Source organism: Oryzias latipes, chromosome 5 (assembly GCF_053564925.1).
Source record: "Oryzias latipes strain Hd-rR chromosome 5, Olatipes_Hd-rR_3.1".
NCBI classification, from domain to species: domain Eukaryota; kingdom Metazoa; phylum Chordata; class Actinopteri; order Beloniformes; family Adrianichthyidae; genus Oryzias; species Oryzias latipes.
Window position 1 is genome coordinate 8,880,644 of NC_136241.1, and position 19,110 is coordinate 8,899,753.

The 19,110-nt window shown below is 37.2% G+C and overlaps 2 protein-coding genes across 5 annotated transcripts in view; both read left to right on the forward strand.

The window, feature by feature from the left end:
• The window catches only part of slc38a3b (solute carrier family 38 member 3b), a 37,128-nt gene extending 33,787 nt beyond the window's left edge, over nt 1-3,341 (forward strand). For all 4 annotated transcript variants that reach the window (XM_011474770.4, XM_004068611.5, XM_078947012.1 and 1 more), the window contains one exon: nt 845-3,341. In XM_011474770.4, the coding sequence (XP_011473072.1) occupies nt 845-949 (105 nt within the window). In that variant the 3' untranslated portion in view covers nt 950-3,341. The remainder of the gene's footprint in view (nt 1-844) is intronic.
• A 7,930-nt stretch (nt 3,342-11,271) lies between these two features.
• Nucleotides 11,272-19,110, forward strand: part of gnai2b (guanine nucleotide binding protein (G protein), alpha inhibiting activity polypeptide 2b) — a 60,556-nt gene continuing 52,717 nt past the window's right edge. The window contains exon 1 of the mRNA XM_023954829.2: nt 11,272-11,794. Within this exon, the coding sequence (XP_023810597.1) occupies nt 11,677-11,794 (118 nt within the window). The 5' untranslated portion in view covers nt 11,272-11,676. The remainder of the gene's footprint in view (nt 11,795-19,110) is intronic.

Here is a 19,110-nt window from a genome sequence, read left to right on the forward strand (position 1 = left end):
GAGTTGATCAGGTTGTGGAGTGGCTCATGGTGGCGGTGGGGTTCTGGTAAGCATAGGTGTAGGTTATGGATGAAGAACAGAGGTTTCTTTTATTGATGCCATTTTGAGTGCACAGAAATACTGGGATGAGATCCTGAGGCCCATTGTTGTGCCATACATCCAAGAACATCACCTCATGTTGTAGCATAATGCATGTTGCAAGGATCTGTTCACAATTCTGTTCAGTTCTTTCGTGGCCAGCATACTCACCAGACATATCATCCATTGAGAATAATTGTGTGGATGGGTGTATACAACAGTGTGTTCCAGTTCCTGCCAATATCCAGCAACTTTGCACAGCCATTGAAGAAGAGTGGACCAACATTCCACCGGCCACAATAGACAACCTGATCAACTCTATGTGAAGAAGATGTGTTGTACTGCATGAGGTCAAAGGTGGTCACACCAGATACTGACCAGTTTTCTGAGTCCCCAGACCTCCCAATAAGAAAAAATGGCACGTTTCAGAGTGGCCTTTTATGACCAGTCTAAGGCCCACCTGTGCAATAAGCATAATGTCTAATCAGCACCTTGATATGGCACACCTGTGAGGTGGATGGATTATTTCAGCAAAGGAGAAATGCTCACTATCACAGATCTAGACAGTTTATGAACAAAATTTAAGAAAAAGGATTATTTTGTAGAAAATGTTTCAGATGTTTGAATTCATCTCATGACAAATGGGAGCAAAACCAAAAGTGTTGCCTTTATATTTTTGTTCAATGTTTTAATGCAGAAGACTGCAGATTTGCATTTTTCTCCAGACTTTTTCATGGTTGAATCTCCCCCCTCCCCTCATTTTCAGGCTGTTTGTTTTGCCGCTTTGGGTGTCTCCTTTATGGTAATGAGTCTAAGCTTCATAATCATCGACTGGACCAGTGGGACCAGCCGCGCAGCGGGAGGCCACTAATCGCCGCTGTGGCGCTTGCTTTCAGGAAAAGGCCTCCTTCTGTGATGCAGGCAGCCTGAAGAAGCAGAGTCACAGCTGGAGAAACACATCACCAGCTGTCAGCCTTTTAAAATAAACAGTATATGGTGGCATGCAAATAACGAAACAAAACCTTTCAGATACTAATATTAGATTATTTAATTTAATGAAGAGCGAATGGAATTTGTTTAAATAATCAGAAGTAAATAAGGGAGGGGCTGATTCAGTGGTAAAAAATGTGTAAATCGGAAAAAAAGGTTTTATTTTCACCCAAACAGCTGGTCCTGTACTGATAATTTAGGAGAGGATCGTTTTTAAAATTTAGAGTGTTTCGTCATGAGACAAACAGAAGCATTTAGTTTAAACAAATCTCACTTATCTAACATGAAATGAATAACCTATAGATTCAGTCATTCATTAACCCTTGTGCTATCCTAGGCACTTTAACATTGGGAGTTGGGTCATCTAGACCCACTAAACAGTGCGCTGAACCTTTTTTCTTCAATGATTTGTCATCTTCGCTGGTGTCCATGGATTACATGAAATCTTTCCACCTTTATCCACCTTTGTCATGGTAAGGAGAACACGTCAATGTAAGGGTGGGGTCATCTAAGATAGCACAAGGGTCACAGGTGTGATTCAAGAATGGTGATGATAATTTAACTCTTTCTTAGTTTGCATTTAATCTTTGGTGCCTTGCAGTATTTGGAATGACAACCAAAGCATAGAGTGAAACATAAATTTATTCAGATAATTACTATTCATGTGGGACTATTTTTAACTTTTGATAACACAAAGAAACTCAATATGATGTTATTTTTTCCTAAAGAGTACACAGTTAAAAAAAGCTGCATAATTTACAGAATTGTATCTTAATATGCTTCAAATCAATCGCACAAACGTAACAGACTGAAATCTTTACCTTCAAATATTTTCTACTTGCATTGTAAAAAGGTGTCATCCCTTACTCTCTTCAGAATATCAGATACATCCACACATAATTAAAAATGAGTATTCACGTACAGTTTTGTCAGACACAGACTGTGTGCGCCACACACACAAGCAAATACCTAAATAAAAGCATTAACATTTAAAATACTTCAAAAACTATGTAATACGTGTACTTTTGGCCATTTTTTATAATAAAGGTGTGATCAAAATATCCAGAGATGTAAATTTATTTCATGGCATTGTTATTATTGTCAATTATCGCCTTTACGAGATAATGTTACTTTCGACTAAAAAAATCCCTTTAAAACTAGAAAGTATGAACTCATATACTTTAAATAGGATATTGCCTGTGTCTGTTCACTATCTTGTTTGGAGATGTATTTTGTGGATGAAAGGTGAATTCATGGTGGGATTTTTATTCTTCAGTGTTCTGGGTTGAAGTGTTCTGAACATCTTGACAGTTTAGACTTCCAGAGTTTTGCATGTTTATTTCTATTTTTCTCATCAGTGAGCAGCACGGTGACTGATATTGCTTTTGCATTGTTGTGTATAATTGTTAAAGTCTAACTTTCAAATTTGAAGGCACCTTGCTTTTGAAGTATTGATTTGTGATGTAATGTTATGAAAACTAAGAAATAACGCTTCTGAATTACTGTGATGATGCAAGTTTGATATGACTAGGAACAAATTTACTGTGTCAAAAAAAAAATTGAAAGCGAATATTTTTTATTTTATTTTATAACCCCCCCCCCCCCCCCCCTTAGAAATGCTATGCCTTAATGATTTGAACGCTGCTGAAAAAGTTCAGATACGACATATGTTGTTGTTTTATTACTAAAAAATATGTATAATTTCTGATTTTAAAATACAAACTATCCACAGAAAAATCCAGAGTTTTAATCCTAGTTTATTTTACAAGAAGAGTTCTAACTCACCAACTTTGAAAACCTTTTTTGTATTAAGTTTTTCTTTGTAAAGACAGTTGGAAACAGCATAAGATATGTAGTTTTAGTCTTTTTTTGTCCCTTCACGTACTTTGCCGTTTGTCTATGTTAAACTTTAGCATCGTCCTCTTCATGTCATTGTAAAGAAATAAGCCAAAAATAACAACTAACTACCTACCTACATTTCTGAAATGCTTCAAACAAGCTCTGGCTGCAACCAAACATATAAAATCCGTTTCTCTCTTGTACATTGAACAAATCCATGTCATGTTTCACATCTAACTGCTTTAATCTGTACAAGGATACCAGTATCTAAAGTTTAAATGTTGATGAACAAGATCGAACCTTATATTAATAATGTACAGTATATTAATGTAAACCTTTTTTTATTTGTCATACATATTTACTGTAGCTTGTAAAGTGTAAATATTTGGGACAGTTTTAGTTTGGTAAATAAAATAATTGTAGATGGCTTTAAATGGTCTCTCTTGTCATCTGTTTGAAACCATACAGAAAATAGGATCTGGGTATAGATTTGGGTCATGTATATATGTATATATATGTTTTATATATATATAACATTCATGTTAAAGACCCACTTAGATGAAAAAACGTGTTTTTGTTCTTGTGGTATTTTTGTCATGAGAAAGGACATATATAAAGAAAATTAAGAATTTTTGCACATATCACAAGACCAAACTATTTTTTCCTTTGGAACCATTGGTCATCCTGATCCCTTAATGTTGACATTATTATATGAGGAAACAGGAAAGATCTGTAGTATGGAGGACCGGAAGAGACTAACTGAAATAAATATATACGCCATTAAATTATCAAGTTTATGTGACATTCATTATTTAAAATTGTTAAATAAATCAAATTGGAAATCAATAAATCAATGTTTAAATATATGTTGCATTAAAATATTAAAAAGTTAAATTAAACATTTCATGACACTTTTAATTAATGTATGGTCCAGTGTGGGCTAGAAGGGACTAATTGAACTAAAGATGTTTGGTATAAAATTATTATATAAATGTGTCATTATTTAAAATTGGAATGAATAATTAAAGTGTCATTAAATGTGTCAACATTTATTAAAAATTTAATTTTAAACTATTTAAGAAACATGTATTTATTTTATGTTTTATTGATACATTTTATGATTGAATTAATATTTTCATGGTCCGGTTTGCACAATTTCATGGCGTTTTCTGTCAAACTGTCCCGTTAAATTCAGTGGGCGGGTCTAACTCAGATCATCTGTGCTCCATTGCTCTGGCCTGGTCTAAACTTTATAATGGCGGCCTCAGTGACGGGGACTTTTGGGATTTATTTTTAGCAACGTAAAAAAAATGAGAAAACATGAAACTCAGGAATTTATTAAAGTTTTTAAGGGTTTGTCTGGCACGTCACACACAGATGTGCTGGAAACATTGGTTTGGTGAAACATAGAACTTTGGTGAGGGTTGCTTAGTCAAAGCTCCTTTTCCAACCACAGGATTGTAACTTCTAGAAGGGAGCTTCTAGGAACAACGTTACAAGACCAAAGCCATGCCACCGCACCACCAGTTAGCACTGATTGCCCCGACGTGTTAGTAGTTCAACAGGGCACAAAAGATTTGTTCATTCATGGATTTTTCACAATTTTTGAACAGGAATCAGGTGTTTCTGTTTACAGGGTTGCCAACTCTCTCATGCTACACCTTCATTTCTCATGCTGAAATACAATTAAAGTTACTTTTTTACCAGTTGATTTTTTTTAATCAAATGTATCCATTAAAGCTGAAGAAACACCAGATCCATAAATCAGGCCAGCGGAGACAGTAGTGAGTTAATTACAATAAATGGGGATCTTTGTTTACACGGATGTGCTCACAATCCTCCACTGAGTCACACTGACATCATTCATAGTTTAAACATCTGCATGAGCTTATTGACTTTGACTTGATATTTTTCAGGTATGTATTTATGACAAATAGTTCTAAATAGTATTTACTAATGTTAGTAGCCTGTTTAAAAAAATAAAATTATTTCATAAAGTATCTTGTAAACATGATGTAGAGACACACATAATGTTTTTATTACGGCTCTGACTACTGGAGCGAGCAGCGCAGGCTCAGTCAAATGCACCTTAGTCACAGGCTATGGGTTTTTTGGGTTGTATGGTCTGGACGGTCATAGACAGGTGCGTCCGCATCTCATGGTAAGTGCAGGTGGGTCATTCTCTCAATTCGGTGCACATTGCTTTCCTTTGGTGATGGAAAATTTTACCAAAAAAAAGTGTTTCTTAACATTGCATCAGATTAAGGACTATTTAAACCTCTGCAAAATTACATTTTCCCACTTCAGAAATGAAATCCCAAAAATTATTAGAAGAATGTGTCACCGTAACAACGTGTTTTGCTACGGGGTTGAATGTTACGTGTTGGAATATTTTAACTGAAAGTTGTCACATGTCTACATTAGCTAAGATATAGAGCTAGATATGGCATGAGGAAAAGAAGAAATTAAACATATTTTTCAAAACAATTGTTTGCTTTTCCCCAAACAATAGTAAATCTAATTTATGAACGTAACAGAGTTGAAAAGTTGAGCTTGACAATGTCAATCTGACAATATAAACTATGAAATATGGATAAGAAAGTAGGCTAATATTTTTGTCTTCAGAGTATCAGCGGGAAAATATTCAGTGATGTCACTTCCGGGTTGCTGCAGAAGTTGGACTGAACTACCGTATTTTCCGGACTATAAGTCGCACCTGCCCAAAAATGCATTATAAAGTAGAAAAAAACACAGATAAGTCGCACTGGACTATAAGTCGCATTTTAACTTTCACAACCTTATATGACACAATCATAGCAGACTGTTTATCCAATAATTTCACAGTAATTCTTTCTCATACTTATTTATTTATTCCTTTCATGAAGCATCATTGGCCAACTAATACTCTGTTTTCATCCTGTATTTGTAGAAACAGTTGTCATTTTTATTGCATTTCTGAGTCTATAAAATCATTGGAAAATAGAATATTATGTTGTTAGCCTTCAAGATCTTACTGTAAAAAAAGGTTTGCTGATTCTCTGAGTCACTTAACATACTCTTAACACTTAACATATCTCATACATCAAATTGACCCAGGAACATCATCTCTGTTCCTCACAAATGAACATAACAGGAGGGTTAACAATGTATTTATTTTAATTTATTTCTAATATAAGTCGCTGCGGAGTATAAGTCGCACCCCTTGCCAAACTATGAAAAAAAGGGCGACTTATAGTCCGGAAAATACGGTAATATTTTTTTTAAAGGGGGATTGATAGACAATATCAGGCAACTGAAAGAAATAATTATTCAAAAAGACCACAAGATTGAACTCCTGGAGCAAAGGATTGATGATCTGGAACAACTAGCAAAAAACAAAGATGTTATCATCACAGGATTTGAAACTAAACATCGCAGTTATGCCAAAGTAGCATCTGGAGTGGATGAAGGTGAGGACGCTCCTACAGAGGAATTAAAGTCACTGGAACAACAACTCCTGCAATTTCTGAACACCAAGAATATCACTCTGGAAAAGCAAAACATCTCCAGCTGCTACACGATTCCAAACAAAAATCCTAAAATCAAACCATCTGTTGTTGTGCAGGTAATCTCTGTAAAGCAAAAAATTGAGCTACTGAGACAATCAAAAAAATTAAAAGGCTCTGGAGTTTACATAAACGAAAGTCTTACAAAAAAAAATGCAGAAATAGCAAGATGTGCTCGACTGCTAAAGAAGCAAAACAAAATTCAAGCAACTTGGACCAGGAATGGGAAAATTTACATCAGACCCAACGGGGTGGAATCTACACGCTCAATGATGATAAGGAACATGAAAGAACTGGACCGCTTCAAATGACTGACATAAGAAGGTATGCTGGGATCGGGTTTGGGACTGTTCAAACTGGACTGGATGCCTGATAATTATGACAGACAATACAATGAAAAATAAAACAAGTTGCAAAGTTAACTCAGCTACAAAGGATCACTTATTGCTGTGTACAGAAAATCAATCTGATTCATACATCCAAGATCAATCTGAAAACACAAAGCATGACTTTGAAAATGACATTGACCCGGACTCAAACTATTATAATGATCTTGAAATTAGTTGTAATTATTATACAGTGGAACAGTTTAACAGCAATGTGGACATTCAAGAAGGCTTATCAGTTATTCACTTCAACAGCAGAAGTTTATATAAGAATTTTTCTTCTATAGAATTGTTTCTTAAATCTTTAAAAAGATTTAATGTGATTACTGTATCAGAAACTTGGCTTGATGATAACAAGATGGTGGAAGTCAACCTTGAGGGGTACGAGCTTTATACTACCAATAGAAATAAAAGAAAAGGTGGAGGAGTGGCTCTATACATTGAACAAACAATAAATAGCAAAATTGTCAATGAATTATCTTACACTATTGATAATGTTCTGGAATGTATCACAGTAGAAATAGAAGATGGTCTTTCAAAAAAGATATGGATTAGTTGTGTGTATAGACCACCGGGAACAAATATGGCCAACTTCAATGAAAAAATGTCTGAAGTTTTAAATACTATGGGCACAAATAAAATAAAAATAGTATGTGGTGACTTTAACATAGATTTAATCAATCCAACTGGTTTAAATCAAACAAGAGAGTTTATCAACTCAATGTATGGCAACTGTTTATGCCCAATAATTAATAAGCCTACACGTATAACCACAGAATCAGCAACGTTGCTAGATAACATATTCACAAATAGAACTGATAAAGAAATTTTGGGAGGCCTTTTGTTTTGTGATATTACTGATCACTTGCCTGTGTTTGCAGTGTTGAAAAATGTGTCTTCAAAGAAAATGTATACACAGACCCAGGGAAAATGGATAAGGTGTTGCAGTTCTGATAACATTGATTCATTTAGGAGGGCTCTATGTAATCAAACATGGAATGAAATCTATGCTTCTACCAATGTGAATGAAGCTTATGATGCCTTTCTGCATCGATACATAGAGCTTTATAATTTAAACTGTCCAAAAATTAAAATTAGTCATAAAAAAAATAACGAAAAGCCTTGGATAACCAAAGGTATTGAAAAGGCTTGTAAAAAGAAAAATGCACTATACAGACAGTTTGTAAAAGAAAAAAGTAAAGAAGCAGAAAATACATATAAAAATTATAAAAATAAATTGGTGAATATAATAAGAAATTCTAAAAAACGGTATTATCATAAGTTAATTGAGCAACACAAATTACACATGCAAGAGACTTGGAAAATAATAAACAAATTAACCAAAAAAAACAATAAGAAACAAGAGTATCCAAGTTATTTTAAAAAAAATGATATTCAGATCAGAAACCCAATGCTTATTGCAAATGAATTAAATGAATACTTTGCTAATGTTGGAAATAAACTTGCAATGGAAATAAAAGAGCCAATAAAGAAGTTGAAAGAACTTAGTATCCAATCAAACAAGTTCTCAATGTTTCTGTCTGAGGTTAGTTCAAATGAAATACTAGAAATTGTAAGAACATTTCAAAATAAAAGATCCAAAGATTGGAATGACATTGATATGTCTTTAATTAAAAACACAACTGAGTTCATTGTTGAACCATTAACTCATATATTTAACATGTCTTTTAGGGAGGGCATTTTTCCAAATAACATGAAAATAGCAAAAATTATTCCCATTTTTAAAAATGGAGATCGCCATATATTTACAAATTACAGACCAATTTCATTATTATCCCAATTCTCCAAGATATTAGAAAAACTTTTTGTTAAAAGAATGAACAATTTTATTGGAAAGTTTAATTTATTGCATGAGGATCAATATGGTTTTAGGGCTGGTAGATCTACTTCAATGGCGATAATGCATCTAGTTGATCATATTTCTTCCTCGATAGAGAAGAAGAAATTTACTGTAGGCGTTTTTGTTGATCTTCAAAAAGCATTTGATACATTAAATCACACTATGTTACTTAGTAGGTTACAGAAATATGGTTTTAGAGGAATAGCATATTCCTGGTTAGAAAGTTATCTTATTAACAGATGTCAGTATGTTTATTACAATAACGAAAAATCTGATATGTGTCCTGTTACATGTGGAGTACCCCAGGGGTCCCTATTGGGTCCTATATTATTTATTTTATACATAAACGACCTTTGTAAAGTTTCTGATTTGTTAAATTGTGTTTTATATGCTGACGACACTACTTTGTATTTATCTGGAGATAACCTGGAAAAGCTTCTTTCAGACATAACAAAGAATTATCCATAATCAAACAATGGTTTGATTCAAACAAACTGTCTTTAAATCAAAATAAAACCAAGTACATTATATTTGGCTATAGAAAACGGGAAAACATCTCTGAGTTAAAAATTGAGGATGTTGTTCTTGAAAGAGTAAATGAAATACAATTTCTGGGAGTAATCTTGAATCATACATTATCATGGAAACCACACATAACTTATATTCTCTCTAAATTGTCCAAATCATTAGCCATCTTACATAAAGTCAAATATTTTTTAAACACAGCTACATTGTATATTCTATATTGTTCCTTCATGATTCCTTATTTGACCTATTGTTTAGAAATCTGGGGGCATAGTTACAAGTCAAATACAAAACCTATTTTTATTCTGCAAAAAAAAACAATTAGAATTGTAAACCACTCTTCATACAATTAATCCACAAAACAAATATTTCCTAAATTAAGGGCAATAAAATTTTATGATTTAGTTTATCTTAGTACTGGAATTTTTACGTTTAAAGTTAAAAAACGATGTGTACCTGCCAAAATACTGAGTTTGTTCGAAATAAAAGTTGATAATTATGATTTTCGAGGTAAAGATATGTTTAAAAAGAAAGTGGTCAGAACTAACGAATTAAGAAATAGTGTTTTTGTTCAGAGGGTCAACATGTGGAATTTATTATCAGACGAACTGAAAAATGCAAAATCCATACTGCACTTTAAGAAAATGTATAAAGTTAAAATGTTTCAAAAATACCTTCTGGACTGAGAGACTTTGGTGGTTGTGAGGTCATTTTGAGAAGTGTTTGTTTTGTTTTTGTTTTTTGTTTTTTGTTTTTTTCATCTTTTTTATTTTCTGATTTAAGGTTCTAACAGTTTGTAGGTAGATGTAATGTTTGTATTCAGGGTTGGGGAAATAAGCCTTGGCTTCACCCAACACCTTTTTCGGTTAATTTTGTTCAATGTTTATGTTATGTTTATTTATTTATTATTATTATTATTATTTTCAATGTTTATGTTGACATTGATCAGTGTCAATGTTTATGTTGATGTTTTTAAGTTTGTTTGTTTAACATAACCGAAATAAAGTTTCTCACAAAAGCATAGACTGTTACAGGGTTGAACAAAACTGAAGCACATGATTAATGGTGACATTTTATAAAGATTCATATATTATTCTCATATTTATGTTATTTAAGTGAAACTAAATAGGCAAATGGTCATTTTAGCAGAAAAAACATGTGGTTATTGGATTTTATTCCAAATCAGTTATGTATTCTGGGAAAAGGTAACTTTGGTTGGTGGGGACATGCTCATTTTGTTGACCTCAAGACCTCAATTCAGGTCAGTTCAAGTCAATCATTAATGTTCTGGTTCGGGCCCCCCCAGCCGGGACTTGAACCAGGGGCCTTCTTGCTGTGAGGCACGCCACTGTGCGTTTGATTTAGTTACTTGAAACAATCTGCACTTGATCTGATTACAACCTGATAAAAAAAACTATGTAAAACTATAAAATGAAATAACTCAGTAGGGCTGGGATTATAGAAGCTTCCTTCTTGCCACTCCTTTTCATGCAATAAATCAAGCTCTACTTGACTTTAGTAATAAACGCTATATTTAATTTAGCAAATGTGACTTAAGTGCATCTTTGTTTTTGTTTGTTTGACCTATGCATTTAATCACTTCTCTTATACATTTGAAAAAAAATGTGATTTGTTTTATTACAATCAATGCTTGAAATAAACAAATCGTTCAATCAATCAAGTCATTTGTTTGTAACCTGTGGCTTCTAGCTATTTATAATACTTAAAATATGTGAGTGTTATATTTTTAAATAAGTATGTAACAATTTTGACACAAAAAGACTTGTTTTTCTCCAATTAATCTTATTCTGTGATTCAGCTACTCTCCTTACATAAAAGGATATGCTTCATTTTCGTCCACTTGGTGGCGCTACACACCGCCTAAAGGCCTCATGTAGTTCCAGGGTATTTTATAAGCATGTGATGCAGATACTGGCCATCTTAAATTCCCACAGACACGGAGCGACTCCCGCACCTGCGGCAGAGCTCACGTCTCTCGGCATCCCGCAGAAATGCAGAGCAGCGCGCGGCCGCGTGAGCAACACCCCCCTCCTGAATTCACGCCCTGCTGCACGGCTGCTCCTTTAATTGGCTTCACGCGTGTCAACGGTGACGAGTTCACCCGCTTTAATTGAAGTATCGCGACAAGTCGTCGAGGCGATGTCGAGGCAACTCGTCGACAAGTTCTAACGGTCACCAAAAAAAAAAAAAAAATAAATAAATAAAAAGGGACGCTCGTGAGGCAAGTTGAGGCACAGCAGGCGCTGTCATGTCCGCGTGCGGACGTATGGACTGAAGCGCTCCAGACCGAGCGGATACAAACCCTGGTTTTTCATTCCATAAAGCCAGGGGTTCTGTTAGGAGCTAAGGAGGCGCTGGGAGCAATACTTAACCATTTTTTAACCGATTAACATCTGTTTGGGGGCGCGTGCGCTCCTCTGCCTAAAGAATCATGGGCTGCACGGTCAGCGCCGAGGATAAAGCTGCCGCGGAGAGGTCAAAAATGATTGACAAAAACCTGCGGGAAGACGGCGAGAAGGCAGCCAGAGAGGTGAAACTGCTCTTGTTAGGTAGGTTCTTGCTGGAAACCGCTCTTTTGGTTCATGTGGGGGAATGGGGTAGAGATTTTGAGAAATTCCAACACGGTGCCTTCCAAGAGCCGCTCTTAACTGTGTGTGCTGGTAATTAATTAACAAAAGTGTTCGTGGTGTGGCGAAAAATGGAGATTTGTCAACTAACTTGACTTCTCTGGGCTGGGAACTGGCGTTTTCCCCAGAAAACCTATTTGTGGATTCTCAGCAGAGCAGGATCAGGTCTGTTCTTTAAAGACCCACTACAGGGAAAATTGTGTTTTTGGTGTTTGTAACATGTTCTTGTGGAATTTTTCTCATGATGGAGATCGTATGTAAAGAAAACTAAGCTTAAGATTGCATCTGTGAATATTTCTACAAATTGTTTGAAATAAGACGCAGACAAAAAAAAGAAAAGAAAACAAGTTTAAAAAGCTTGTTGCTGTGACGTAGGAGCTACAGTTGGCAGGCCATAAGCTCTCCGCCCACTCCACTCCATTCTGTTGTATTCACTTATAGACAAATAGATCCATGAACATCTTCATTTTCCTCGTCTGTCCAAGCTGTCATCTGGCTTTAAACTGTACTTCTGGACGGCTCCAATGTTGCTCGACCTTTTTAGTTGCACTGCTAACGTTAGATAAGGGGTTTTAGGGACTGTAAGCTAGTGGGAGATAGTGTAAACCAGGGCTGCTCATTCCTGGTCCTTGAGATCTGACTGTTTTCCAAATCTCTAAGTCCTGCTAGCTGCTGATTAGCTCAATCAAATGTCTCCACATTCTGATTAAATCAACACACCTGGTCCAGGTGGGAAACACAACTCGGAGGGGAATTTCTGATGAAATACTGCCGCTCTGCAGTCTTAGTAAGCCACACAGAATTTTTGGATTTTGGCTAAAAATGGCATAATCATAATAAAACACTGGGAACCCTTTTGAAAAAGATCAAAACTTGAATACAAACAGAAACCATAGCATGTCTCTGCTTTAAAATCATCATGGTAAAAACTATCTTCTTCAGCCAACCTGGACCCTCCCACTCTTTACCACATTCTCGTCTTCTTTGTGTTCTATCTTTGTTGAATGATCTTCGTCTGCCTTTTCTTTGCTGAGCTCAAGTAACGCTTGGCCTGGAATATAATCTCAAAGTGTGTGTGTGAAGGAGATTGATGATGGCGCAGCAGGACAGATGGGAGTGGAAGTGTGTCATCTTGCTAAGAAAGGCTGTTAATAGATGGTCGCATCTTGCTAATGATTTAATGAGCTGAAGAATAAAGCCAGAGATGTTTGCTCGCTAATGATCTGCCCAGTTTGCTGGTTCCTTTGAGTGGGCTTCATGTGAAGGATAAAAGATAAAAACGTTTACTAGGCTGTGCATTGTTTTCTTATTTCCATTAAGCACAAACTTCACATCTTTATGTACACATATCCTCAACCCCATTGCATTTAGCTCAGCACTTTTCCGTGGTCACTCTCCTTTTTAATCGCTGTCAATCGCCGTTCTGATTTGAAAATGATTAAATTATATACTGATAAACATAAATTACTTTATTTGAAACACAATTCTACAATAATAATAAATTACATGAAAAAGTCAAATGTAAAATGGTGCTTTTGGTGTTTTAACATGTTCTTGTTGCATTTTTCACATGATAGAGGACATATATAAAGAATTTATTTATTTATTTATTCATTTTTGGCCTGTCCAGCCAATGAACACACAGATAGCAGCTGTGTCTGTCCCCCAACCTATCCCTTGAGGAGGGAGCCAGGCCTTCAGCGGCAGTGGCTGTGTCCCTTGGGTGCTGGCTTCCCGGGCCTGGCAGTCCTCTCTTCACGCAGGGAGGGGAATCCCTGAGTTCTCAGGCTAGGCCTGGAGCTGGAATCACATCACATACAGTACAAACTAAAAGTTTGAACACATCTTCTCATTCAAGTGAATGGGAAGGTGTGTCCAAACTTTTGGTCTGTACTGTATGAGCCTGGGGGTGTCCATATCCCTGTGGTGCTGGTTCTGATCCTTGCCTCCTAGCGCTGGACGTCTTATAAATTCCCAACACTGAGAGAGCCTGGTCAGCCCATGTTTACCATGCACGTCTGGTACGCCGGCCCTGCTCCGGGTGGCTGATGTTAAAATGCCTCAGGCAAAAGTTTCCCTTGATCTGCTTTTCTGCGTGGAAGTCTGAAGGGCCTGGGCTGCTACTGTTGCCAAGGCTTTGGCGGAAGTCTTAGTGGGGGGTGACAGGGCATTTCTCTCATTTTTGTTTTTGCATTCCATCATCCTCCACAGTACAACACACTTACCTGAGCACAGGTGCCGACTCACCCTTTCACAAATAGTATGCGTGCTCGAGTGAAATATGTGGATGTCACAGAGGCCCAAAGAGGTGCAATGAAAAAAAAACAAGTATCTATGAGATACAGCCAGATACACATACCTGAAGCTCTGGAAAACAGCCAACAGCGCCTTATCGCTACAAACCCTGATCATTTAGCTTTGTATCTGAGAGAGCCAATCAGAATGCGAGAAATTAGATTGACTTCTGTTTCCATCAAACTCACATCTGCTTGTATGAAACTAGTTAGTGTTTTGCAAACAAACTCTCATACATACAACTATTTTCTCTCACACTGACGACTTTTCTCATTTACACACTATCATGCACTTAAAAAGGGTTTTTCTAACTTTATTTTATGTTTAAACCAAGTCATGGTGAAACAATCAGAAATGAGATAATGATAAAAAAACTGGCAGGGATGAAGCATTATCGAAATTATAGAGATATCTAAGAAGCACAGTCAATACCCAGTTTATATTAAATCATTTATGCGGATAAACACAAACCAATGTACACAATAAGTCATTCAAAAACACGGATGTAAACAAACAAAACTTTGATTTACAGCAGATGCATTCAAATGTCTGTCTGTGTGTATCTCATTTACAATGCATGGAAGACACAGAGGATGTTTAGAGCTTTGATTCATTTATTTTAAGAAGCTGTGGAAAAGTATCAGTGTTCCATGTCCGGGTTTGTCACTCACAGTCTGTTTCGGTATAGTGAGCCTTACTACCGCTGTAAAAGCCGCTCTCCGTTGCTACTTCCGTGTTTCTGTGACCCACATTAGTTGGAGAGGTGAAAAATAAAAGCGATTCTCAAATTATTATTGTCTGAATAAAAATAGGAAAAATATCAGAAGTTTTAGGAGGCCTGAACTTGCTGCTGTCACGGTAACATGGCAACGCACTGAGCCGGTAGAGACCTCGACTGCAGCAGCAAAAGAAAGCGATACATGAGCTGGTCGTCACGATGGGTTGAATAAGACATCAGTTCAGAGAGAAAGTTCACCCCTTACTGTTTGGTTTTGTTTAGATGATGAAGCAAACGCTTTTATTAAAGAAGCCAGCGCAGCAGAACATTGAAGCTATGTGACGAGAACTTCTTTTTTAGGCATGCGATTATCACTGTGGATTATCAAATTTGAATCCACACCCGGACCATGGTATGATATATATGATGATTGATTTTTTTAAAGTGCTGGCAGTTGTATTCATTTATTCCCCTCCTCCTTGTTCAAATTTCCTGCAATTAAGTCACATGGTCCACCTGTGTACCGCCAGCATACACACCTGTTGAAACAATAGCATGGTAGACGTCTCATTTGGACGGTCAAACGCTGCGCACCCTTCTGCTAGAATCTGGTGGATTTTAGCGCTGTGTTTGGACAGGTTAATGATAGTGCCCTTATAAGCAATGTTTTTGTTACATCTGACATAGCGTGTGCTTTTTGCATGTACTATATAAAAAAAATACAGCCACACTTTGGACTTTTGCTCGGGGCTGCTCTGCCATTCGCGTGTGAAGTTGCATTCACACTGGCTGGGGCAAGCAGCCACTTTCAGTGTCAAAAGTCTATGCGAACGTGCATAGACCAGAATCTCGGGCTTCTGCGTCCGTAACGCTCGTGATCGTGCGTGCCAATGCAGGTTTTTGTAGCAGGCTCTTCGTACAAGTAGGGCATGCATTGATCGCTTGCTAAAAGTTCAACCACTTTTTGAACTTTTTGACGCTTAATCATGGTACCACGGTCAATCGAGGACTGGGATTTAATAGTGACGAGGATGTAGGGCCCTTTGCAAAACACGGAAGTACAGACCATTGTAAACATGATCATGAAGGAGTAATAAGTGATTGTGTTTTGTGGACAGCCGGATTAATCTGACACCAAGACAAACATTTTTATAGGAACAGAGCTGTGAAAAACAAAAAGCCTGGAACATTTGCACTGCTTTGACTTTTCACATAAATTTTTATCTCACTGTAGGTGGCGGACAATTGCCAGTAAACAGTAAAAAAATAAAATAAATAAGAATCCTCTCCCTGTCGCTACCTGCATGTCTGGCACAGTTCCGGTGTCCCGTGCAGGTCCACTGGCTGAATGGACGTTCATGGAACCACGTACAGCGTGTTCTTGAACGTACCACATGTCTGGTGTGAATGCCGCTTCACTGTCAGCGGAGCAATGTGTGTGAGAGACTGTGTGTCATGTAAGCAGCCCCTCCGTTTCACACTGGAGCAGGAAAATCACTGAGAAAAGAGAGAAACAGCCAGTTTTATTAAGCCACATCGAAGCCACATCGAAACAAAGTAGTGTATGCCACTACGCAGGTACTGTTAAGGCTGAAACTTATCGGTGCAGTAAACATCGATGTTGTGGCTTTCAGGACCGCATCCCTACATAGCACTAGAGATGTTGCCGGGGACATCTAAATAACATAAGCTTTTTGACCTTCTGTAACTCTTCTACCGTTTACGCAATCAAAGATAATCAGCGGGGCGGCCGTGGTGCAGCGGTAGGGCGGTCGACCCATGATTGTAAGATTGCAGGTTCGATTCCCGCCTTGCACGCCCATGAGTCGAAGTGTCCTTGGGCAAGATTCTGAACCCCACCTTGCCTCTGGTGGTAGGCGGGCGCCTGTGTTTGGCAGCGGAGCGGCCACCAGTGTGTGAATGTGTGTGTGACTGGATGAATGGGTTTGTGACTGTAAAGCGCTTTGTCCTTGTAGGTAGAAAAGCGCTAAAAAAGTATGCGCTATTTAGCTGAATCTGATGCAGAGAAAAGTGACTTTTCATATCGGCTTTGCACCAACATGCAAATCAATACTACCGGTAACTTAAAGTATTGCATGTCAGGCTGCTTTTCTCTGCTCCAGAGTCTTTAATTGACTTTAATTGCCTAAACGGTTGAAGAGTTATGGTAGTCAAAATAATGTCAACACTGTAGTTAAAGGGTTGACTCTGTGGTAATATTTTCCAAACTTGCTCATTTGTTAATTAAAAAGCTCTAATTGACATCAGGTTTACAAGCACAAGAAAAAATCATGGTTTCCAGCACGAGAGAAAAGTTGGAGACCCACCAGTGCCCACGGCCCTGGTGCTTCAGTAGACTATGTAAATATTTCACCATGTGTCAAGAGGAATCACATCACATGCATTCCCGTTGAGAGGACATGGTTATGCTTAGCCCTAACTATTGTTTTAGTGCTATAACTCTAAAACGGCTCGCAGTATCTCTGCATTTAGTTAAAAATCATATTTGGTAATTAATCAATGCTGTGTTCACATATTTATCTGATTACAATTTAGGAATTTGTTTAATTAATCATCACACAGACATGAGCTGCACTTTCCCCAGAGACATGATTAAATAATATCCAAGAGCAATGAAAAGCACTCTGACGTTTAAATATGCATGCACGCATATGTATCCATGTAGTGTTGTATTGTTTACCGTACCAGTGAATAGAGGTACAGCAGCAATTTGCTGCCTAGTTTGCAATAGATGATTCCATTAAAAGAACAATCAAAAACAACGGATTTCATTAATTTTATGCATAGGAAGCAACGTTTCTAGTTTATTTTTCTTTTAATTTCTACATGAAGCCAAGCCAATCTCTGTTTACTCTGACTTTGCCTTCATAATTCAATTCACAGCTATTAAAGCCATTCCAATTTTAACATTTGATTTTAGCCAAAACATTTTTTAAAACCATGTCAAAGTTCCTAAATGTTCTATTCAAAGCATGTTACTAAGTAGTTTTTCTGTTGCTTCCTTTGTTTTTTTTTTTTACATTTTTTGTTTAGACCCCACATGTTTTGTGGTCCCAAAATCCTACTGACAGGGTTCGCGGTGCTATAACAAACAAAACAGGAATTATTTGACTGGTTTCCACTGCCGAGTTACTTGCAGCCTGTAGAACATAAATGAAGCTGCAGAGAGGAACCCAATGCAGACAACAGATCAGTTGCATAGTTCCAGTTTGTGTGACCCTTGAAACTTGTGTATGCATCATAGTCTTTAAAGGGCTCTATGTAGTGTTTGCTAGATCGCAAGACAGTTTCTAAAACTATAACTAATGCTTATAAATGATAACTATGTGGGAAAACACCTGTTAATAGAGGATTTATGAACAAAAATATCAAATATCAAACTGTGCAGCGGTTAGCAGTCTCACCTCACAGTGAGAAGGGACTGGTTTGAATCCTGGCTGGGACCTTTTTTGGAGTTTGCAAGTTCTCCTGTGCATGCGTGGGTTTCTTTGAGCTCGTGTGCATGTTTGAGTGTGTCTGGGAGTATTAGCTGCTTCACCATCTAAACCCGTTTTGTCCCTTTCGGGGTCACAGGGCTGCTGGAACCTATTCCGGCCACTTGTGGTTGAAGGCAGGGGACACCCTGGACAGGTCGCCAGTCTGTCCCAGGGCCACAAATCACACACCCATGCACTGTCACGTTCACACCAAGGGACAATTTAGAGTAACCAATTAACCTATGAATCATGTTTTTGGATGGTGGGAGGAAGCCGGAGTCCCTGGAGAAAACCCATGCCTGCACAGGGAGAACATGCAAAGTCCACACAGAAAGGTCACCCATTGGTGTCCTGTTTCAGGTCCCCCAGCCGGGACCTAAACCGGGGGCCTTCTTGCTATGAGGCCAAAGCGCTAACCACTGCGTCTCCATGCAGCTATATGTTAATATCACTTTTCTTTTTTATTAAATTTGTTTATAACTTTCTGTTATCTGCTAACTCGCTGACTAAGCAGCCCATCCTATTCACAACTGGAAACTGAAACAAAAGTGAACTATACGGAACACAATCATAGGTCAAAGATAAATTAGCCTTGCATTGTTAATTTACTGATATATATTAATTTTAATATACAGATTATTAGGCAAATATCTGGTGTATCTTGTTATCAAACAATTGTGATAACTGATGAGCTTACTTAGTCTTTGAAAGATTGACATATTAAACCT